The 23,767-nt window shown below is 43.8% G+C and overlaps 1 protein-coding gene across 6 annotated transcripts in view; it reads right to left on the bottom strand.

Moving 5' to 3' along the window:
- The window catches only part of fgfr2 (fibroblast growth factor receptor 2), a 43,146-nt gene that overhangs the window by 6,384 nt on the left and 12,995 nt on the right, over window positions 1-23,767 (bottom strand). For 3 of the 6 annotated variants that reach the window (XM_042501522.2, XM_042501527.2, XM_042501528.2), the window contains 11 exons: window positions 23,578-23,747; window positions 20,421-20,544; window positions 15,315-15,505; window positions 14,057-14,201; window positions 12,176-12,375; window positions 11,342-11,481; window positions 8,891-9,012; window positions 7,079-7,189; window positions 5,557-5,747; window positions 4,683-4,805; window positions 2,594-2,664 (listed from right to left, as the gene is read on the bottom strand). In XM_042501522.2, coding sequence (XP_042357456.1) covers window positions 2,594-2,664; window positions 4,683-4,805; window positions 5,557-5,747; window positions 7,079-7,189; window positions 8,891-9,012; window positions 11,342-11,481; window positions 12,176-12,375; window positions 14,057-14,201; window positions 15,315-15,505; window positions 20,421-20,544; window positions 23,578-23,747 — 1,588 coding nt within the window. Of the gene's footprint in view, window positions 1-2,593; window positions 2,665-4,682; window positions 4,806-5,556; window positions 5,748-7,078; window positions 7,190-8,890; window positions 9,013-11,341; window positions 11,482-12,175; window positions 12,376-14,056; window positions 14,202-14,896; window positions 15,036-15,314; window positions 15,506-20,420; window positions 20,545-23,577; window positions 23,748-23,767 lie in introns of all 6 variants that reach the window. The other 3 variants (XM_042501525.2, XM_042501526.2, XM_042501524.2) reach the window with 3 other exon arrangements.

Here is a 23,767-nt window from a genome sequence, read left to right as displayed (position 1 = left end):
CCGGTGAATTACATGCATAAATTACCGATCAGTATATTGTATTAGCGTGGTTCATATTCCTGAGTCGTATTCAAATCTCATTACATTCAAGCAGTTCGGTTCCTCGATATCGACTGAGAGAAACATGAATACAAATGTCAGAGAATCAGTTAATACATGGACATATATCAGTGAATCTGATTGAAATATAAAGATTGAAGGTTCTGAAATTTGCATACGAGCTAAAGCAAAAAAAGTTTTTCTTTATTTTATTATGTGATGAGCATCAGACCGCCCACATTGCATCTACCAAGGCCCGCTATGATTCGTCTCTCTGGGCTTGAGCCATAAGCCTTAACTGTTACCTAAGCCAGCCAGAGCTGAGTCCCCTGGGCCCATTTGTCAAAACAGCCAGGGGCGAGTTTCATTGGAATTCATGTATTCATTTAATCTGATGTCATGTATGGATCGCCTACGCTTCTGGTGATGTTTCAGCGTGAGCCCAGCACCCTCCACCTCCTCATCTTCCTTCTCTCTCCATGTGCTACGCGAAAAAGCCAATTACTAAAAGTGAGTGATGAAACGTAATTAGCAGCGAGCTGATAGAAAGGACTACAGTGGCCACTTCATGCCTGCACCCCCTGTGCTCTCCCAGGTTATTGATTGTTGCTGCACCGTGCAACATGAAGGGCATTATGTGTATGTACACATATTATTTATGTACACACACACATACAGCATACACACACAAACACAGACAGTAGAGAGATCCTCTATCCGAACGCTTAACTGGATGAGTGCTATGTTTAGTGTGCTACTGGTGTATGACTCACACACAAAATCTCCTTTCCCAGGGGTCAGCATGTGAGGCATTTATCTAATTGCCACATACACTTTCTGCCGCCAGTGTCTGGAGCAGAAACTTCAAACAACGCTGTCAGAACGCATGAGACTCAAACACCAAAAAAGAGAGGGACGCGCTTCCTTTGTTCTGTTTTTAGAATGAGTACTCTTGAACTTAAAAAGAGAGAGAGAGAGAGAGACAGAGACGGGTCAGCAATTCACATACCAGATGAATGAAAATAAGAACGGTGGGGCGAAAGGAGGAGGAGGAGGGAGGAGGGGGAGATTATTTTGATCATGGAACGGCTCCAAAATGATGAGCCACATGTTCAAAGTGTTGCCGAATGAGGAGAGGAGAGTGAAGAGGGGATGGCAGGGGGTTAAAGGAGGAGGAGTGTAGGAGGATGAGGCCCGCACACTGGAGGGCCGCAGCATTGTTGGACATGTGCGGAGGCCCAAAAGGAGGGGAGACTTCCGAGCCGAGCCGGAGGAGCAATGGGGGTGAGTCGGTGGTGGAGGAGGAGGCGCTGGTGGGCTCTGGGCTCCTTCCAGGGCCCTTTGAAGCCGGTCAGATTAGTAACACGGCATTGGCTACAAGTCTAGCGTGAAATCCTCACTTTTGCCACAGACCGGCCAGTGCTGCCCCCCCCCCATAGGCAGCAACCCCCCACCTAACACTCACCAGCGCTGCACCAAAACACCTCACCCTGAAAAACAACCCTCTCAATGTGACTGCACACCCTCACAAATAAGAGCGATAACTAGAACCATATAGGGTTCTTCAGCTTATCCCTGCATGAGAACCCTTTTATTTGGCAGAGCCTTTTATATATGAAGGGTCCACCTGGTATACGCTCACTCATTCACTCATTCACTCACTTACTATTCTCTATTTAGTGTGTATTAAACAGTGAACTAAGTAGGGAAAAATCAAACGAGATTTTGGACACTACGCTGGAATTTTCTTCCTCTGCAAATACACAACTGCATTGCATTGTGCTATACGGGACTAAAATGTAGGGTACGTAGTTTGTACACTCAAATGTAAATACCCATAATGCTGTGCATTGTGGGTATCATATAGTGCACTATGTAGTGGATTAAATTAACTGCTGAGAATTCAAAACACTAATACAAAATGGCGAACACACTATACAGTGCACTATTTTCGTCATAGGGAACGATTTTTAACTCAGTCTTAGAGTATTGAGCCCAACATAAAGGGTTCTACCTAGAACCATGTGTGAAAGGCTCCACCCAGAACCACTGATGAGAGATTTGACAGAGAACCCTTCAATGGTGTAACTGTTTCACCCAGAACTGATTTCTTCTGCCTTCTTGTGTGCTAACAAGAACCCACCTAGGGGGTTCTATGAAAAACTATTTTACATTCAAGGAGTTTCATCTAGATCCCACCCAGGGTGTTCTACCAATAACCCTTTTACCCATGCTGTCAAAAACTTGAAGATCTCTTTCTTTTAAAAAGTATTCTTTGGATAGAGCCTTTAGTCTTACAAAATAAGCCTTGAAAAACCCTCTCTGAAAAAAGGGTTCTTTATTGGCAAATAGTTCTGGGTAGAACCTGAGCCCTTTAGGAAGAACCCTTTTGAAACCCTTATTCCTAAGAGTGTTGGGCTTCAAATGAAACCTTTAAAACACCACTGAGAGTGTGTTTGACTGTATGAGGAGGTTTATTAGCATCACTGGTGTGTGTTAATGGATTTTCTGTCATGTAATTGTGGGACAGAGAGACAGTTTATCATGTACTTACACATCACTCTGGTGTGTGTAGACCCGGTCAAACAGCGCCTCTGGAGCCATCCATTTTACAGGCAGGCGACCCTGAAGACACAAACAGGTGAGAGGTCAAACAAAATCCACACACATCCCCTGGATTTCTTCATTTCTGGCCTGATAAGAGCATTTGAATTCTTTCCATGCTTGGAGATCTCATTACTCCTGGAAGGGCCGATACGTGAACGCAGCCTGGGGAATAAGGCACTGGAGCAACAGTCTGGGAGGAGGATTTCCCAGAGGAACGTTTACATTGTTAAAGCAATAGAGCTGATAAACAGGGTCACAGATAAAGGAGAGGGTTTATCTCCATGTGCCATTAAAACACTGGCTGGGGAGCTAAGCATAGACGACAAGGCGGTCTTGGTCAATATCTGTGAGGTAGGCTAATGCCGAAAATAATCTCGTCAGACACGCTGAATTACTAAACAGAGGGGTAACACATAAATAAGTCCTTATTAAAGAGATGTTTCAGCCGCTGTGAATACCAGACGTGGGACCAGGTCATTATTTAGCAAGTCACACGTATGTCTCAAGTCCCAAGTAAAGACTGACAAGTCCTTAGTCAAGTCTCAAGTCCAGACAGGGAAGTCCCAAGTCAAGTCCTATAGTCAAGACTGACAGGTCCTACGTCAAGTCCAATGTAAACACAGGCAAGTCCCAGGTCCTGTTTAGTCAAGACTGACACATCCCAAATCCTAAAATTTAATTTTCAACTTCTAAACAATGACAATCATAATGTACTTTTCACCAAATGTAATGTCATTTCAACAAAAGTAATAATATAATAAATTTACAAAATGTACAATAAATACAAAAAAATGTTTTTTTAATTTCTATTTCTATGTTAAATTTTCTTTGTTTATTCGTTTGTTGGAAGTTGTTGCATCCCTGTAACCTTCCACCTGCATGTTTTGCATACTGCAACTCAATTTTTGTTGACCAATGTATAGTTTTGTACACAAATAAATTACTTTTTGAATAATTTTGTACAACTGGCATTTAGTAATCTCTCCTGCAACTTGACTGGATATCGCTCAGATTGGCTCAAAGTGAATAAAAATATATTTGACTTGCCAGGAGCGAACAGCATTAATGTTAGCTGATTCACGAAATAAACTGATGCATTCAACACTTTTCAACTGGCATACTTTTTACAGTCTGTGGGCTTAAGGGAAGGTTCGAGTATTTTCAAGTCAGGAAGACTCAAGTCCAAGCGACGTCATGTTGGTGTTTGAGGCCACATCGAGTCGCAAGTCTATTTGATTTTATCAAGTCAAGTATAAAGTCATCACATCTATGACTGGAGTCCACACCTCTGGTGAATACTGACAGGAAACATACTTACTAGTACTGCCAACATCAGTAACACGCAGGGAAATTTGTAGGGAAAACATCAATAGACAGCAAAATATCGTGTTTATATTCATTCATGACATGAATACCTTTTTATCCATGGTAATATGATGTAAATTGCTCCTATCATGTAAGAGAAAAAATAAAACAAATGTGTCTCTACAATGCTGGCTCTGTCTAAATTAGTTTAACATCAGTGATCATCATTGTTGCTGCTGTCGTTGTCCTAATCATCATTACCACCAACATCATCGCATATTGTTGTTGTTGTTGTTGTTGTCAGCTAGTTCTCAGCATGATTGTGCATGCGATGAAAAGCCACCCATGCATACTAAATGAGGATGTGCAGGCAACGCTGCTCTGCGGTGGGAAAGAAAGACACCACTGGGCCACTATGGAAATGTCAATTATGTTTAAGCCGCTCCCCTCTCTCCCTCTCACTCTGTCTCTCTTTCTGGCTAATTGTATAAGTGTCTATGGAACTAAAGGAACAAGAGACTGAGGGATAAACAAGGCAGAGTCTCCAGAAGCACTACATTCACGGGCTGCCTGGGAACCTGCGGCTTCTGCCAAGACACCAGCCGAGGGAATGAGTGGAACAGAAAGATGAGGAAGAGAGAGAGAGAGAGAGAGAGAAGAGCGGACTGATCTCACACTGTGGCGCTCAAAAAACATTTCCCCAATGTGCGGCGTGCAGGTTGAGGACTCACATTGGTCGTCTTTTTATAGTAGTCGATATTATGTACGTCCCTGGCCAGGCCGAAGTCTGCGATCTTCATGACGTTGCTCTCTGTGACCAGGACGTTCCTGGCTGCCAGGTCTCTGTGTATACACTGGGATGGAGAGAGTGAGAAATGAGATGGGAGGGGGAGAGAGGGGAGGTCATAGGGTGGAAAAAGTGAGGGGAAGAGGAGAATAAGACAGTTACCTCATACCATAAATAAATCAAGTCTGAAACAGGTGTATACTTAATTTGGAACGGCGTTAAGATGTTTGTGGTGCATGTAATCATCCAGAAATCTCCTGCACAGAGGTAGCACTTGACTGCATGACATGACGCCACAGCCACTGTGCCGACACGAACATGTCTGGATAAGTAAAGATTCCTAACATACTTTAGCACATATATGGTCCAAGTTGTTTCTGTGCATCAGCACGCATGTGCAAGCATGTACGTGTGTGTGTGTGTGTGTGTGTGTGTGTGTGTGTGTGTGCGTGAGAGACAGTATGCTCTGTCACATTCCAACAGTGAGAGGGAGCGTGAGGCTGGCCAACATGGCTGTACCCCCATTGTGAAAACCTCACAATTCTTCCACACAGAGGGGCTTTTGTCGTAGAATGAGAGACAATGCGGGGATTGGGCAGGGGGTCAGAGGAGTGTTTTTGGGAGACAATATTCCCACAGTGACGCACGACAAACTTCCCTACGTAAAACCTTCCTGGATACAGCACGTCAAACGCTCTGTGTGCTGGCACTCAGATCTGTCTAGCGGAGGGCTGATGTGAGAATATTTGTGTGTGTGTGTGTGTGTGTGTGTGTGTGTGTGTGTGTGTGTGTGCGTGTGTGTGTGTGTGTCCTCTTACCTTCTGTGATGCTAGGTACTCCATGCCCCGTGCCACCTGATAAGTGCAGGAGACCAGATCTTTGAAAGTGAGCTGTTCATCCGAGACACGGGCGATATCGTAGGAGTACTCCATGCCGGGCGGCCGGCGGGCTCGGAGGTACTCCCTAAGGTTGCCTTTGGAGGCGTACTCCACTATCACATAGAGAGGGCCTGCGGCAAAGAAAAGAGCCACATTACCTTTTGAACATGGCCATGAATGATTCCCTTTGAGAAAAAGTAACACCAATTCAGAGAGAATGTTTAATGGAAGACAGAACAAGAAGCACCTCAAGTTCGAATGCTAAGACTTTAAATTTGGTGCTGGCTTTAAGGACATTTCTGCTCAAAAACATGAGGACATCTGTATGGAAAACACCTTCCAAATGAGATTCTCCACTGCTGCATCTCAGGATTAATGCACATTTCCAAAACTCAAATTCAATCCACCATCATCTTCTACAGGGACTAAAAAGGTGTGCTTATGTGTGAAAAGGGGCAGGTGGACTGCATATTATTTCTTTTCATTTTTCACGCAATCTTTCCTTCACTGATCTTCATATGACATACAAGTGGCCTCTAGCTACCTCCACTTTGTCCAACACTCCCTGCCTGATGTGGTCTGATCACACTTTTAATGCAGCTTTTGGAAGTATGCAGCAAACTTTAGTATAGCATTCTACACAAAGTTTACATGGCAGATCAATGAAGACTATACCAACATATAATACAATACTTTGAAATAGAGTCCTTAGAGCTTAAGGCAATTTAAATTTAATGCCACCTGGAATTTAATGTCAGAGCAATCTTAAAATAACAAAAACTGAAGAAAAAAAAAGACAGGAACTGACAGCAACTATTTATGGTTAAGGACAATTTTGCTCGAATGTTTATTTCCACACAAAAAAAGACTATTTGGGAGATAGTTAGCAGGTGCTCTGGGTAATTTTCTCATTCTGCATGTGCGAATTCACTTGCTTGATTTCTATCGTGCCGAGTTTGGACAAACATTTCGCATAAAATACATTGGTCCATATTTGCATTGCCTTGTGCCAGTTTCAGTAATGCGGCAAAATCTTGGTTAAATGATTAATTTTTCATTGAATTTGCATGTTTTTCCCATGTCATCCAGGAAACAGTGACAGCTAGTTAGCAAACAGTGGATCCCCCTCAGAGAATCCTGGAAAGAAACTAAATATGAGCGTTGTTGGCTCCACTATCCTGATCTGTGTCACGTTATACAAGAGGCATTCAGTAAATAATTTCTAAAAATTGGATGTAAACACTTATTTTGAGATTTTGAAATAGAATGTCAGAAAAAAAAGCTAACATACCCACTTAAGACATTTTAATACCAATTAAGGCCTAGTTTTTTTATGACTAAAATCAATGCCTTTTAAGACTTTTAAACGTCCATGGAAACCCTGATTACTTGCCAAAAATGTCTGTGTATTTTCTTCTTAAGGTACTTTATAGTGTGATATGCTGTGTCTTGCCCTACTTACCGTCTTGCGTGCAGGCCCCCAAAAGATTAATGATGTTCTTATGTTTGCCAATCATCTTCATCATTTCCATCTCTGACACCAGGTCAGACAGGTCTTTCTCAGTGGCGTCATCTAAAAACAGAAGAAGGTTGTCAGGGAAAACTCAGCAAAACAAACACACCCTCGTACTGTCTTCCCTTTAACCCTTGACTCGGTATCTGCCCCGTGAGACAACACCTCGTTTTGTAGGTGCTTCTGATTAAGTGCGACTGACAGACAATGTGGGCTAAAGTTACCGCAGCGAGGAGAAGCTCCTCACACAGACTACAGAGGCATCCTTTCAGTGCCGGGGGAGGGAGGAGGAGGAATTAAAGGCGTTCAATCTGAATTCATTATCTGCTGCACCGGCTCCTTTTTCATGGGACTGATTGAGCTATCCAGAGTCAAAAAAGCCATTGCCTGCATTCCTGTGCACCATTACCTTACCTGGAGTAAAGTGCAGATACCCATTGTCAAGGTTGGTCCAATAGCCTGCTGCTGTACTTGATCTCACTGCCCCCCTAACCCAAAACCAACCCAGTGCCCCCTCCCGCTGCTTTCATTAATCATAGCAGTGCTGCTAGTGTGACTTGCCTCTTTGTGTGGGTGCTGACTGAGCTCCAGCCAGCTGCTGCTCTGGGGTCAGGTATGTGACCGCACCTAACCCTTACCTACACAGCTCGCCTCCTCTTAGCCTTCACTCAGCAACCACCAATAACGAATAATAATGACAGCCCCAGGCTCCGCCTTGCACCTTTGCTGAACCCTCAATGGAGCGCAAATCAACTATAAAATGTACTCAGGTGGCCCACAAGGCATAATAGCTGCATTTCCATTTAAAGCTTTCAGTATAGAACCATTTGAACCAAAAAGTAGATCTTATTTAGCGTTTCCACCACAGACGGTTCTCCTAAATGTGGGTGGGGTTTTGTCACTTACTACTCTGTCCAGCAGTACTTGCTCTATTTCCTTGTTTACCTGTGAAACAGATTGAAGTCTGCACTCCATTTACCATCCAAAGATTGGGGCTGCACGCTGCCATTTTCAGAAGAAAAAGGAGCAGGCTGGAGTGTGAGTCTCTCTCAATGGGATATCAAAAAGTGCCCGAGCAAACAGGAATGGAATTAGAATATGCCGTTCACATGATCCAGTTGAAATCAATATGAATTTTTTAAACGCTAAACGATCCACTCATTATTTAACGTGTGTCATCCAAGAGAGACAATAAAAACAGATGAAATGGTCAAGGCTGTCTTACTGAGAGGTGTGTTGACGGATTCACATGGTCGGCTCATGCACTGAGTAACATCAAGTAAACGTTTCACCTTAAAAGTTGACGGCAGTCTGCCCTGTATGTTAAATTATTTTTTTTCTCAGTCTACAGCTGCTGCTTGAGACTGCAAAACATCCTTTCATTTCATTGTTATAGTTTACTAATGTATGAAAAACTTGTCACGGTATGAACAGTGGTTAAACCATCTACAACTGAGCACATAGTGCTGGTTCTCCACTGACCAATCAATGGACTGCAGTGTTTCTAGCTCCACCTTTTAGTATCAGAACAGTGTGCTAGGTACCCCAAGCAGAGTGGTGATGAACAATGGGGACATACTAAAGGTACCATCCACAACTTTTCATGATGAAAACGCAAAAAAAATGCGTACCGAATGAAATGAACCAAACCAGCCAGCTGGTGGAAATGTCCCAAATGAAGTAGTCTTATCCCAAAGGTCAGATTTTAACCACAAGTTTACTATTACAACCTCAGTGTGATTGTGCAGCTGAAGCACTCACCTTTAAGCATCTTGACAGCAACAGTTACAGCCTCCTTGGGTTTGTCCTTATCGATGCCCAGCGCCTCTGCCATTACAACTTGGCCGAAGCAGCCCTCACCCAGGGGCTTGCCCAGGGTCAACCTGCAGCAAACACAGAAGGGAGGAAACAAGAAAAACAGACAGGAAGCTGTTTAGAAACACAATCAGAAACTCGAATTGACCTGACTTTGGCATCGATCTACTCCCTGTGCAGACATAAAACAGGTTAGATAAAGCAAGAGAGCGAGACAGGTAAATGAAACCAGGCACCAAGCCAGTTTCTTAACCTCACCCTTGTGTTGTTGTTTTTTTTTTTCAACCAGATCGGTCTCTCCGTTTCAATCAGATTGTGTCTGTGTGAGTGCTTTATTGGCGTGGTGACTGCAGCCTGTGCCAGGACAGTAGGCAGGGAAGGCCGACATGGCAACGATAATCACCTGATAAAGCCAGGGAGAGGCACTCTTTTCTAAACTGTTTACCCTGCCCTGGCATGTTTCAATATACACTCTTTACAAGTCATTACACAGGGCTTAGCTTAGCCCTGACACATTAGCCCGTGATGGATGGAATGCTGGCTTTGCGTTACCATACAGGTGGGCCTGACTACAAAACCAGATGGAAATTTAAGCACTATTTTATTGTAAGCCATGTCACTGTTGCTGGTGTGTTAAACTTTATGCTCAAACTGATTCTTATAGCGAGGGAATTATACTCACACACATGCTCTTTTACAACTATCCATCATCCACAGCCACCTATCTGACCCCTGAGCTGTGCCGTAGTGGTCTTTCATTTGATTGACAGGTGTAGCCCCGCCCCTAAGGCCCAGTGTCCTGGCTATGTAAACACTCACACTGCATGCCGCAAAGCCCAGGGCCTGAGGCCGGCGCCCTGCTGTAGTAACACAATCCCCTATCTGTCCACACACTCGCCACGCTCAATGGCAGCCATTCTGTCCATCCAGCCACACATAATCAATGTTATTTTTCCTCCAAGCAAACCGCAAACGTTAGCATTCCTCTGCGTTCTGCAATCCCAACATGATCCCTCAGGCGCTGGGATGACAGACAAGGAATAAAGACCCAAACAGAGAGGCACACAGAGATTTATCCAGCCTAGACAAAACATCCCATTGGATGGGCTCATCAATTAAAATCAATTTTTTTTTCCACAGGATGCCATTCTACGTGCACACAAGAGAGCCTAGTTTTACATCAGAGTTGTTTTTTTCACTCATGACTGATGGTAGCATTTATGATCCAAGCAATTTTTTTTCACAATCATCTTAACAAAAGACAGGCCTTTGTGTTTATGGTTTGGGATTTTCCTTTCTCTTCCAAAAACCAGAGGCCTCAACTGGGTATTAAACTACTCTAACCTTTGCTGCCCTATTAAATCCACACTGAAGCTTATCACTCGCCGCTGCAACTGTGACAAATCGAAACCTCTGTGGTGTTAAGTCCTCTGGTATGAAGGCGAGCAAACACTCCTAGCCCAAACATGCAGATGAAAGCTGCGAGTGCTAACCAGTAATTAGCACCGCTCCGTTCCTCGCCATCAGAAGCATGTGTGTGAGTGAGAGTGACGCAGCAGCAGTTGTAATGATGAGGGCAGGGTGCCAAGTTCAGGTCATTTTACTACAGCACCGACAGATGAATCAGTAGCCTTTATCTCAGACACTGCAACCATTATTCAGCAGTTAGTCATTACAGCCTGCTGTCTATCAGTGTTAATGGCACTCTTCACCTAGAACAATAGTTATCTGACCATTTAGATACAATCAGACAGATGCTCATTATGTTATAATCTCGGTGTTATCGGCTACTGTGATGCGCCCTGTTGGCCAAAGATAGTTACACTGAGGACAGAGGGGTACTGAAAGTTGTCGTGTATACTGTCAAACTAGTACTGTATGCAGGTCTTGACTCCCTTTTAGATAAAAGTGGTGCTGCATACAGCAGAGCAGATCTGGTTTTTAATGCTTTGTGAGAGAGATGAATCAGATTTACATAATTATATATTTTGCATTTTTGTAAAATGGTAAAACTTGCAATTAGGGACTCGGTCATAATTACTATTTTCAATGCAAAACATCAATCTTCATGAGCACTGAAACCAACGGAATCACAAAATCTTACAACATTCCCAAAAAAAAAAAAAAATCTGTCATATAGTTTCATTTGTTTGGGATGTTTCTCTCAGTGGTAGTTAACAACGGGGTGGGGGATGGGGGGGGTTCATGAACGCATGTTGACCAAACAATACAAACATTTATTAAACAGTTCTCCTAATGAACGGTCCAGCTCCAAAAATATCAAATAATACTTGATGGGAGATGTTTCGATCATAGCAGGTCACCACAAATAAATAAATGTGTGGGAGACCCTGGACAATAAAGTGATCGTGCACATTAGAAACAGATTGTCCTCACCTGTCTCTGGAAAATTCCCAGCGTGGGTCCTCGGGAAGGTCATACTCAGGGATTGGCTCATCGTGCGCAGAGCTCCGCCGCGTTGTGATGCGTACCAACGGTGTACTGGAGTTCATGGAGGAGCTGGAGTCTGCCGACACCTACAGGAGGAGAGAGAATGGCTGATCACCGGAGTCTGGGTTTATAGGTCAGATAAAGCTCCAAGGCATCACTAGAGGAGTAAATGAGTGCGTATGTGTGACTGACCATGGTACTTTTATTCAAATTACCAAGAATGTTGGCCCATTAATATGAATTTATCCTTAATTTCCATGGTTAACACTTTGATATAACAGTAGAGTCTGTCTCGGGGCTGGAGATTACATTTCAGTGATCATTAAGAGGTGAGCAACAACAGTAATTGCGATGAATGTCTGTTTGATCATTCGGCCCTGCCGCTGTCCTCAGGGCTCATCTCTCCTCTCTCCATCCTAACCTTACCTTGACACAGGAATCAGTCTCTCCGCAGAATGTAATCCAACACTTTTTGTACCTTTTGGAGTGTACCTTTTGGTTTCCCTTGAGGGGAAAGCATGGCTCACACAGACAGGAAAAAAAAACACTCTGGCTGCAGTTTCAGACAGCAGTGCTAACTTGCTCAGAAATACAAGCCTTCTAAATGAGGTAGTTTGTTTAAAATAAATGTATTAAACCATGCAGCTTTTTATTTTAATATCTTTCAGCATTAGCATCCTATGTATGTTTATGCAAAGTTTGATGTTCGATATAATTCTGCAGTGTGTGTTTTTCTCCTCTAGGGGTGTTAAATGCCTTTAGAACTCTTTATCTACTTTCTGTTACCTGGCGGCGCAGAGGGATCTGCTTGCTCAATTTGTGGACAGCTGGCTGGCCCCCAAAGTCGGGTTTCTTTGCTGTGTTCCTCATGCGGCACACCACCACGATGCCCACCATGCAGGCGATGAGGAAGACGCCCGCGCAGTAGATTGCGATCTCCACGTAGTCTGGGGAAAGAGGCCCTGGGGATTTCTCTAGAGCTGAGGAAAATAAGGGTAAGCAGTGAGACAGAGGGAACAAAGTTAGTGATCACTCTCACACACACGTATGGGTGACAGACAGACACATCCTCTCCATTTAAATACACACACGTGTATAAGACAGGCAAGCACAGGGGCAGATGCTCTGGGGCAGGCAAACTAAACAGAAATAGTTTTGTAGCATCCTTCTTCCCAGGAAACTAGCACGCCTGCTTTTTTTTTTTAACCCAACAGGCCTGTACAGGGCTTAGTGGTCAGTACAGCATATGTCTGCATTCTGTGCTAATGCTGGAGACACGCGAGCACCAACACAAACACACACCCACGGACGTCAGAACAATGTGCGCTTCACTTCAGATCGCAAACAAGGGAGAGCGGTGTCCTTCGTGGTTGTATATGGCCTGTACTTCCTGTTGAGGAAATGGGCTCAGTTTATGTGTGTCGGTGTGTGTGTGTGTGCTATAGAAACGGACTGTTCCATAATGCATAACCCTCCAGACCACAAACAAGGCTCTTGTACAGCACAGCCAACTCGTCAGCCAGCTGGAGGTGAAGCAACATGTAGGAACCTTTCTCGCCGTCTAGCCTCGTATCTGCTGGTCCAAAAACCACAGCGCGCACACACACACACACACACACAGAGAAGCCGCAGCCTCGAAGGCGCCATCAGTGCAGATAGAGCACATCAAGAGCAATAAATATTACATATTACTCCTAGAGGAAATGGCTTGCCTGTGATCATCATGCTGTATTGTTTACAGACAAAACAAAACGATCGTCTGCTTACGACATTAAGGAAGGGTTGATACCCGTTGTCTGCTGCGCCTTGCAGACAGTCAAATACTCTCATCGATCTCATTTAATGCCCTACAGTCGAATATAACTTGGGCAGAGACATTTGTCTGTTTGGCCTGGAGTGAACTTGCAGAAACTGACACTAAGTTATATGTATTTGATCCTTTGGTATACATAATTACAGGCTAGACATGCAGCAACGGACAAAAATAGGATGAAAGGAGTTCAATAAATGAGAGAACACACAAATGGACAAACATTCGCATGCATTCGCTGTGTAGAAGCGGAGAGGTTTGGCCCTGATAATTGAGAAAGTCAAGCCAACTCGAGGCGAGAGTTGAGCTTTACCTTTTGACCTTTATTTCAAAGAGAAATAAGAATCTTGAAAGAAGCCAATTATCAGAGCCAGGAAAGGGGTGGAGAAAATTATGAGGCGTGAAAAAAAGCGGATTTATTCAACATGCAGAACCAAAATGTGGCACTGAAAGACTTTTCCCAAGGTGCAGGAGTGAGACGTAACAGAAGGAAAAGAGAAGGCGGGCGACAAACCCTCCCCTCCGTTAGGAGTCTGGAGACACTCGAGCTGCTCTGGGACCTCCACTTCCGTCTCAGAGTTATACTAAGTCGTCTGCAAACTACCCCTTTATCTGCTCTGAGCTTTCACCAGCTCGCCAATCCAGATAATATTATAGAATATATGCTCCCTGCTATTACGTTACATTGTCTTGGATGTTGACCGTACTGGCCCATCGAGGTAATCTAATATTTGAGCAGTGTGCCTCGGACTCCGGGAGGGGGGGACTTGCTTTCCGTAGAGGTCATTTAAATGACATAAGCCAACTGTTTTTAGAAAGGGAAAGAGAGGACAGCAGACGAGTGTATATACCTGGAAGCACCGTCAACCAAGCAGTGTGATAGGAGATCCCAATAGAATTACCCGCCAAGCACGTATACTCCCCAGCATCTTCAAATGTTACATTGGGCAAGTAGAGAACTTCTATCTCCTTATCTGTGGTGTTAACACCTGCGGTCTGGGGGAGAAGTAGGAAAAAGGGGAGGTGGAGGAGAAGAAAGAGAGGGGTGAAGATAAGAGCAGAGGGAGAGCGGAAAGAAGAGATGGGGAGTCACACAGAGAGACGAGGGAGAACAGAGAGAGAGAAAAAAATGAGACCCAAAACACCAAGAGGGAAATAAGAGGAGCTGGATGGCGTCCATCGTTGAGGTTCCATCTAGAGCAAAGGATGTTGGGAGTTTCCATGGGTGAGGAGGAGACACAGATAGCACCCAGTATGCCACCAAAAAAATGTGAAAATAGAACCAATACACCAAAAATAAAAACCCAAAAAGGTTCCCGTCACCAACAAAACCTGCTAATAGAAACCACTGGACTGCACACATGCAAAAACAAACACAGAGAGCATGGAGAGCACTGCGCTGCAACACCAAACACGATCTTGACACAGCTTGCAAGAGAAGACAACTGTGACAATTTCAGTGTCTCGGTATGCAGCTCCAACCAGTGCTTCCATGGCTGCAATCAGCAGTGGAGGGAGCAGCTGAAACACAAGGGTCCAACATTAGGAGAGAGAAGGTTCTGTGAGCCCCAGGAACCACCAAGAGACCACCAGCAGGACCACCACAGCACAGCAGGTCAGGGACAAAGCCCAGGAAACCACACCAAGGAGGGTGGAAGGGAGTGTAGATGGGGTCAGGTCTTGGGGGTTACCTGGGATAACAGTGAGCCAGCCCGACTGGCTGGCCTCGCCTATATAATTGGAGACTTTACAGATATACTCTCCGGCATCTTCCTGCGTCACGTTGGTGAGGGTGAGCATCTCCACGTCAGAGCTGTTAATGCCTGAACGCTGCAATCCACACATACACACTTAGACATGTAAAATCAGTAAAATGAGTAAATCAGACATACAAATGTGACAAAAGCTACTGTATTTGAATCTGCAAGGAAAAAGAAGAGAGGAATTGCCGCCAAAAACCAGCAGGGAAAAAAAAAATCTGTTCAATAAGGGAGGAAATGTAATGTTAATTCCTTACGACTTTTGAAATTTGTCCAAAACACCTGCCACCAAGGGCAATACACAACTTAAATGAGAATAATATCTAAAAGAGGAAGTGCAGGAATGTACCTTCAACACTCGGACGTAGGGGTGTCCGTCGGGGCCGTAGCGGCTGCCATTCTGAGTGATGTGTTTCAGCCACTGGATGTGAGGCTGGGCATCGCTGTAAACCTTGCAGACAAAGCGGGCGTCTTCCCCAACGTGTACGGTGGTGTTAGCTGGGAGACCAGCCTGAAGAATAGGCCGGTGAGGGGACCGTTCTGTTGAGAGGGAGGGGAATGTTACTTTTAGGAGGCTTACTGTGTATATCAAACATTAGGGAAGTGTCTCAAAAACGTGGTATTTCCCTTTAAGAACTACACTAAACTTCATATTTCACACCTCATACTAACCCTAATCTTAACCCAAGCTACGTGAGCGTACAGATTTTAACAGACAACCAAAAAACACATCACAGTGGTGATCTAAACCAATTTGCCTGTCATGGGGAAGAGACAACTCACACAGGGAAGGACCGTGCACCTCCCAGGTCCCATGTAATGTAATGGAGTTGGGAGTCAGGTTCAGTTTCCTGATCCTAACTACATACTTCACGTGCTGAGAATGTTTCCCAGCAACCCTGACAGGTAAAATCATGACTGCCTCTTCCTTATCTTGAAGCATTTAAAGGCTTCACACAAAACAAAGAGGCCGATGCATTTATCACTCGAAGATAAAGAACTCAGGTGGAGGAGGACTTCCATACAGAAGAGTGCATATATTGCATGTGAGTAGGTTGGGGTGGGGGTGGGGGTGGGGTGTGTGGAGGGGTTAAGCGAAACTTTGTGCCAGTCTTGGAAAGTGAAACACCTTCATGGCACCCCCACATCTCCAGCTATCTGCATTCTTTTAAAGGCAAACATTTGGTCTGTGAATCCAAACAGAGCGAGACCTGTTGAACAATGCCCCCTTTCAAACACTGCCCGGCCCTCACAACCTCACTGAGGAGCCCACCAACCCCCACACTGACAGCAACCACCCGCCGCCACCACTCACACACACACACACACACACACAAAATGACATCACTAAGCCCGGGGCACTGCAGTGCCTTTCCAAAACAAAGCCTCAAGGTAGGTGCAGTGAGTTTGTGCGTGTGTGTGTGTGTGTGTATAAGGGGAGGGGGGTTGTCGGAGGCTGAGGCTGTGTTTTGAAGGGCAGAGGCAGGACTAAAAAAAAGAGAGAGAAAATTAGCAGGGTGAGTGAAGGAAAGAAAAGGGATCAACAGATGGAGAGTGCAGAGACGACGAGGCAGAGACTTCTTCCATATGTCTGTCTGCCCGTCTGGCTTCCCGTTCCATCTTTCGGAAATCAGTCTGATCAGATGATTCCCACCCCCACACCCATCTTTATGCACATTCCTAGGGCTCGTCTTGTTTATTGCTGCCCCCCTCCCCCCTTCTCTCCTCCATCTTTCACAGGCATTCACAACCTCTCCACCTTTCACGAACGCAGAGAGGTGATCAATCTAAATCAGACTGTCGCCAAATCTCTCTTTAGTCAACCAAACTGAATGCTCTCTGGCATGATATGCATTGCTAAAACATGAGATATTCATTCTAACCTTCATTATAGTAGTGTAGTATCCAAATGTTAGCTGGAGCATTTAGAGCAGAATGACAATTCAGACCAAATGCCAGAATAGGCGTGCAGTGCGAGAAAATAGGCCACATCATGATTATGGAGAAACCCCAAAACAATAAAAGTTTGTGGAACAATTCTTTCTTAAATTAGATAAGTGAATATTTTGTGTGTGTGTGTGTGCGTGTGTGTGTTTGTGTGTGAGCAGAGAAGCTCCTTTATGGCCCATCGACCACATGCAAGAACGCTACACTTAAAAGGGGACAGACATGAAGAATGACGGGAAAAGAAATTGTAAAACAAGTATTTAAAAAACTAAGCCATGTTGTCCTCTCTGTCTGCAGCATGGAATGAGGGAATGGCGACAGAAAAAGCTTCGGTGGTTTCCATGAATTTAGTGATGGAATGCAAAGAGCGCGTTTACTCAAGTCCTTTACTGCACTTTATTTGCTACTTCACACTCTAACTCCAACACATTTATCTGAAAGCTGAAATTACCAGTTTATTTTCAGAGTAAGATTTCACAAACAAAATATTTTTTATGACAATGCATTTTAAATTTAACCAGTGTTTCCTAATCTGTTTGGTTTGTGACCAATTTAAATTTCCCAGATGGTTTCAATAACTTCAGTGGGGTCTAATTATCCAATTTTTCACCAAAAAGAAAATATTGAACAAAAACTAAAAACAGATTTTTGTGTCAGATCTTTGTTTTTTCTTCTTTCCTCTCCCATTAATCATCTCAAAACCCCTAAGATATATTGTGTGACCCTTTTGCGGAGCCTGACCCCTAGGTTGGAAACTAATGGACTTAACTTGCTAGCTGCTTGTATATGAAATAGTTGAAACTAGCTCCACCTTGGGCAGCTAACAAAATACTGCTTACACATTAATGCATCAGTATTAACAAACTAATAATTTTACATAGAAGATTAAGTCAGTCACAGGTCATTTTTATGACAGAACAAGTAGTTTTACTTTGATATTTTCATGGAGCTTTGTACGATAATCCTAACATTAATATGGCAGCAAACAACTATTTGCTATGTAAAGATATGGTGGAGTAATAGCGTCCTGAGCAGAAGTTATGCTGTCTCTGTGTGAGTTGTAATCAGAGCTTCTCTGCTTTTTGTTATGGTAGATGGCCTGACGGTGAGTGCATGTTAGTGCATGTGTATCCTTCTGGCTAGCTAATTGCCACTTCTCTGCACTGCACTCATATGGTGCTTACTGCTTATATCAGGTGAGCTTCATCACAGATGTGTAGCATCCACCCTCTGGTTCCCACACGGTTAACACTGTTGGATCTGTCAGCCTTGTTGCCATTTTTAGCAGTGTTGCTGCTGTTAGCACTGTTAACTGTTAGCTGCAGGCTCAGCCATCTCCAGGTTCAGAGCCATGTGCAGACAACCTCTGAGTCATAGAAACACAAAGTTTCTGTGCTTTCATTAAATATTTTGATAAAGAACTTGTTATGAACTTGAAATCACATGAAAGAGCAGACCCCGCTGTGCTTTTTGATGTTCCACTGTAACCAACAAGTAGTGACCCGTTTCAAAAACTGAATCCATTTGTCAATTAAGTCATTAGTGGAGAAATTTGATGGCAACAGTGGTGGGATAGAGGCAGAAAGAAGAAGCGTGAGGAAACGGACCAGGGGCATTCCATGGTGTCCCATGCGAGACCGGTGAACTCTGGGTAACCGGGCAGCTTGGCACACAGGGCCCTAAGGGTCAGGGAGGGGCAGAGGCACAAGAAGAGAGCGCGGCATGGCACAGGATGGCATGGGGCTACCATCAAAGCGCCGCATGGCCACTGGGTGCCACAGTTCTGATTGAAAGAGCCGACGTCTGTTTTGACTCCTCATTTACTTGTCATGTGTGTCTACTCGTGGATGTCCCACTGCGGCCTTTTCTCCAGAGGCCAGTTTGAACCAGAAAGGGCTGGTTCCTCTTGGTTTTAATAGCTGATCCTGCAGGTCATTTGAGTAAAAAAAAGAGACTGATAAGAACAGCCTTTTCTGTCTCTGTTTCCCCTCCTTTTCCCTTTCAGCCCCTCTCCTCCCTCTGTCCACCCCACTATAATGGAGCAAAATGAAGCAAGAGGTTGCAGGGGGCAGTGGCTGCGGAGCCAGACGTGGAGGGGGTTTACTGCTCTGCAATAAAACAGAACAAAAAACAGAAATATGCAGTCTGAAGGAGAGCTTTAGCTAACTCCAGAGGGGAACAGAGCAGGGGGCCAGAGTTGGGGAGCGTGTGTGTGTGGACCTTCATGCATTTGTGTGCCTTTACGCTCATTGTGCAAAAACCCTCAGGTATTAAATCTCAATCTGATATAAGGAAAATAATACTCTTTATTACCATGGAGACTCTAATCAAAACAGAAGTGTGTAATTACAGTAGGTCTTCCAGGACAATGGTTGGAGACAGACAGACAGACATGGAGTGACCAGTGGCCCCTAAAACTGCTGCAGCTGCACGTCTGTCCAGGTTATCAGTGGACTATTGACCAGCCTTTAGAAGAATAACTGTGTCAGATAAACTTTGATGTGTACTGATCGTTTGTATTGTGGTTCGAGTGAGGCCAAAGGAGACATTGATCTACTATCTTTATCCCGCTCCCCGCTGTCTGCCCCACATTGATTCTGCAAACTGAGCAGAAAAACACTCTGCTTTCCGCACTCCAAAGGTCATAGTGAGGGGTTGACTGAGTTGGGTCTGAACTCATTGTAATAGTGCTGAGGGCAGCACTCTGTGTCCTCACCGTCACTAAACCATCATCCACAACCGGTTTAAGTCCCCATCATACCTTAGATGACCTTAAAGAGTCATATCGCCCAATGCACCAAAAAAAAAAAAAAAACATCTTTCCACTTACCTCTTGTGGTATTGAGCCATGCTGTTTTATTAGCCAAAGATGTGGTGTGTAAATCATGGAAAATTGCATTTAAAAATCTGGACAACAATGTGGTTTTCTTTCCAGAAACTGTGTCCCTGTTATTCTGGATATTTCACAGACTCCACAGAGGAAATATTTCTTCAGTAAAATATAGTTCCAGTAATAATTTTTGTAATTTGTGTGAACTGACCCTTTAAATTGACCTTTGGAAATAAATATTTGATTATGTTGTAGCTGGTGTTTAGATGGCTGATTAGCACAAAGGATGAAACAACCACCGTTGGTCCTTCAAATAAATTAAAACAACTACAATATGTTATAAGACTCTCTCACACACACTATTATTTTTCATAAGTAATAAATATATTATACGTAGTATAATATAATAATAACCCAAATTATATAAATTAATGGAAACTAAATTAAAACTGTTGACACATGCATCTTTTTTTTCTATACACTTGGCAGCACTCCTTGACCTGCACCTGCATCCACAGTGCACCTGGGCCATCAAACACACACTATTCCCACTGTGGGAACTCTTTCCGCTTGCCTCCCCTTTCTCCAACTCCCCCTCCCTCCATCCACCCACTCCACCTTCGTTAGCCTCACAGGTGTACCGTGAGCCTGAGAGTGTGTTTTGTGCACAGTACTGACCCACTACGTCCAGGGTGTAGGTGTGGTTGATGGCTCCAAACTCGTTCTCCACCAGACAAGTGTAGTTGCCCTTGTCTGACGGCACCACGCTCTCCATGATCAGGGTCCAGTGCTGGCTGCGCACCTGGTTATGAGAAGCAGGGGTTTCTTGTTACAAGGGCACAGAAACACAGATGCGACAAATACACACATAAACACAGATGCCATTAACAGTGAGAAAGATGAAAAATGACAGAGGGGATTTTGTTTTTGAAAGATGAAAACTGATGCAGAGTGCTAAAAAAAACCAATACTGAGGCTGATGACAAGCTCCAGAATCCTCCAAAATGACTTTAACATCCAATTATTTCTTTCATTCCTGCAAAACATGACAACTGCAAGACGAAATATCCAATTTATTTTACTTTTGAGTTGTTTTGAGAGTTCTGAAAAGTAGACGTAAATGGATGAAATGGAATTTAAGTTGACAAACACACTGAGCAGAGTCCCCCTGCTTCCCTCTAATTCCTCTGTTAGCCACTGTTATCTTGAGCGGTAAACCCCACCCTACTACTCTTAGCAGTTTCAAACACACAGTTATTCATAATTATCTGCAAAAATAGTTTCACCACCCGTGTGGAATCCACAGGTGTGAGCTAACAATAGTGTTTCCGTCTGCACACTGAAGAGACATTGCAGCCACTGCTTGCACAGGCCTACATTTCACACAATGGGGAGATTATGCTGCAGGGCTGGGCTCAGGTACAGCTTTTGTCCAACATTTGTTGACAAAAAGAGAGAAACGAGCTGCCCGCAGCGTATCTGACAGCCTGACTGTATTGTTTCCGTCACGTCGTGGCTGTTTTTTGTCTGCTCTGTAATGAGTCTGCTGAAAGCAAAAGAGAAGCGACATTAGCAGCTACATCAACATAATCTACTCCTAAACTTTCCTGGCAGGGAGATGTGTTTCCTCATAAACCGTCAGTCATTAACCAGGAACCTCGGACTCGTTCAGCACCACTGGATCTTTTCATAAATTAATTTCATAACTGTCTGATTTAGCTGTTATTGCCATCTATCAGTGTGGCTTCACAATGTAAAGTAAATGCTGCCTGTTTAGAGAGACAAAGAGGAATCGAGGTGCAAAACCTGCAATCCAAATAGACTCAGTCACAAGGGAGGAATTCTTCACATTAAGTTGTAGCGGGATTTTTTTTTTTTTTATATATACAAAGAGGAATAAAACAACCGCACTAGCTTTACTTTCCCATGACATAGAGATTCAGGTATTTTCAGCAGTTATAAATCAACTCACACTGTTTATTTCCCAAAATGGGACCAGGGTGAGAAACAATTTCACAAGGAAACAAAGTATGGAAAGTAGTACTCATTTATGTCAACTGCTGACATCATACACACATATCATTATTCTGGCCTTCCTTCCAAGAATTAGGGAATACTTTGGAGTTCTAGGTTTAAAGGTCCCATATAATGCTCATTTTCAGGTTCATACTTTTATTTTGGGTTTCTACTAGAACATGTTTACATGCTTTGATGTTCAAAAAACACATTCTTTTTTTTCATACTGTCAGCCTGAATATACCTGTATTCACACTTTGTCTGAAACGCTCCGTTTTAGCACCGGCCTCTTTAAGCCACCTCTTGAAAAAGCCCAGTCTGCTCTGTTTGGTTTGTGGGTCTTGTACATCTACGCTCTCTGCATCTCTGCAACGTTATGGAGCCATGGAAATGACTGTGACAGCACTGTAGCTGCACTTTGTATCTCAGATCAATCTTTTCACTGGAATTTCAGTGCAAGGCAACATCTTGAGTCCAAAGACCTTCTTACACAGAGATCGCACTACATGACCACTACAAAGTCCCTTCTTTATGCCTAATTTGTATTTTTGCACAGAACTATAGCAGCATCATGCTGCTCCAGTGTTATTTTAGATAGCATGCTGGCATCTCTGAATCACCGAAAGGTGTGTCAAGCACGGTGTTTAGCACAACAGTGTCTGCCTCTAGTGACATACTGTACATTTGCATCATTTTTAAATCTCCTATGGTGAGTCACACGTATAACACATCGTCAAAACATCAATAATCCCATCCCACTTCCTGTTTTGTTTATACAGACACGTTTTTTGGTGCCGGTACTACCTCCCGTGGCACCTTAAAAGTAATCATACGTTATATACATATATACGGTTAGGCTGCATAAAAGCACAACATTCCTGTCTTAAACAGGCAGTGTATTAGGTGCTAATGTTGACCTCCTGTCAGCTGATGTCATTCACATAAACTGCAAAACATTACAACAGGAAATACAAAGGGACCCATTTACAGTGTTTATATTTGAGCTTAAAGCAGTCAATATTCGTGACATCACAAATACACAGAAATACGGAAAAATTGCTTAAAGACACAGTTTCTAAACTCAGACTGTGCATTTCTTTGTGTATTGAGCGTTTTGATACTTTTACAGTTTTTATTTAGCAACTTTGCCTGTTTTATTTAAAGAACAGAAAATGTGTCTGACTTTTTTACAAATATGGGACCTTTAAATTTGAAGTCACTTTTATAAACAGAGTCAGCAAGCTGCACAGCACACCAAGCTCCTTCAGTTTAAACTTTAACCAGCTCAGCAACGCTGTTTGTAAATCACATTTCAAAACAACAGAATCACTTGCTAGAATCACATACTAGTCTCCGACCAAAAGCCTGTGGGACCTGTTCTCCCTGATTGAGTTACATCAGCATTCTCAACTCAGTTCAACCCTGACGTGACCTACCTTCACTATACGTTACTGTCTAGGGGCATTTAACCCTTAAGTCCCGGGCTTAAGTTTCTAATTGTTGGGGGTAAAGAACCATTTCGAGTTACAGTGAGAGACTCTGCAAAGTATCCTGGTGAGAGGAGGCGCACGGATGAGCAATTCCAATTTCACACCAGAAACCCTGCCCTCGTTTCCTCTGTCTACTCTCCTCCCGTCTCTCCAGTGAAGGGTGGAGAAGGGGTGAAAGGACAGCCAGAGAATGATTGGAAGAAAAAGGCTTGACGTCCCTTGTACATACATTCGTAAAAAGGAGCACAGAAAGCAGTAAAAAAAGGCAAAAGAAAGCAGCGAGTTGACATTTGTAATAAAAAGGCATGATGTATTACTGTTTATCCTACCTTATACCCTCCCATACGGTCCTCTTGGCGGAAAGGCCTGCTGTTTTTAAGCCAGCGCAGCTTAGGCCGGGGGTTGCCTCCTGCAGCACAGCGGAACTTGACTGTATTGGCAGCTGGCACCGCATGCAGCTTCTTCTCCATCTTTGCTGACGACGTCCAATACGGAGCGCCTACAACCACAGAACAGTAG

This window comes from Plectropomus leopardus, chromosome 13, assembly GCF_026936395.1.
Source record: "Plectropomus leopardus strain MGB_pleo_1.0 chromosome 13, ASM2693639v1, whole genome shotgun sequence".
NCBI classification, from domain to species: Eukaryota; Metazoa; Chordata; class Actinopteri; order Perciformes; family Serranidae; genus Plectropomus; species Plectropomus leopardus.
The sequence above is the reverse complement of the archived record's forward strand: the minus strand, read 5'-3'. Positions and strand labels throughout refer to the sequence as shown.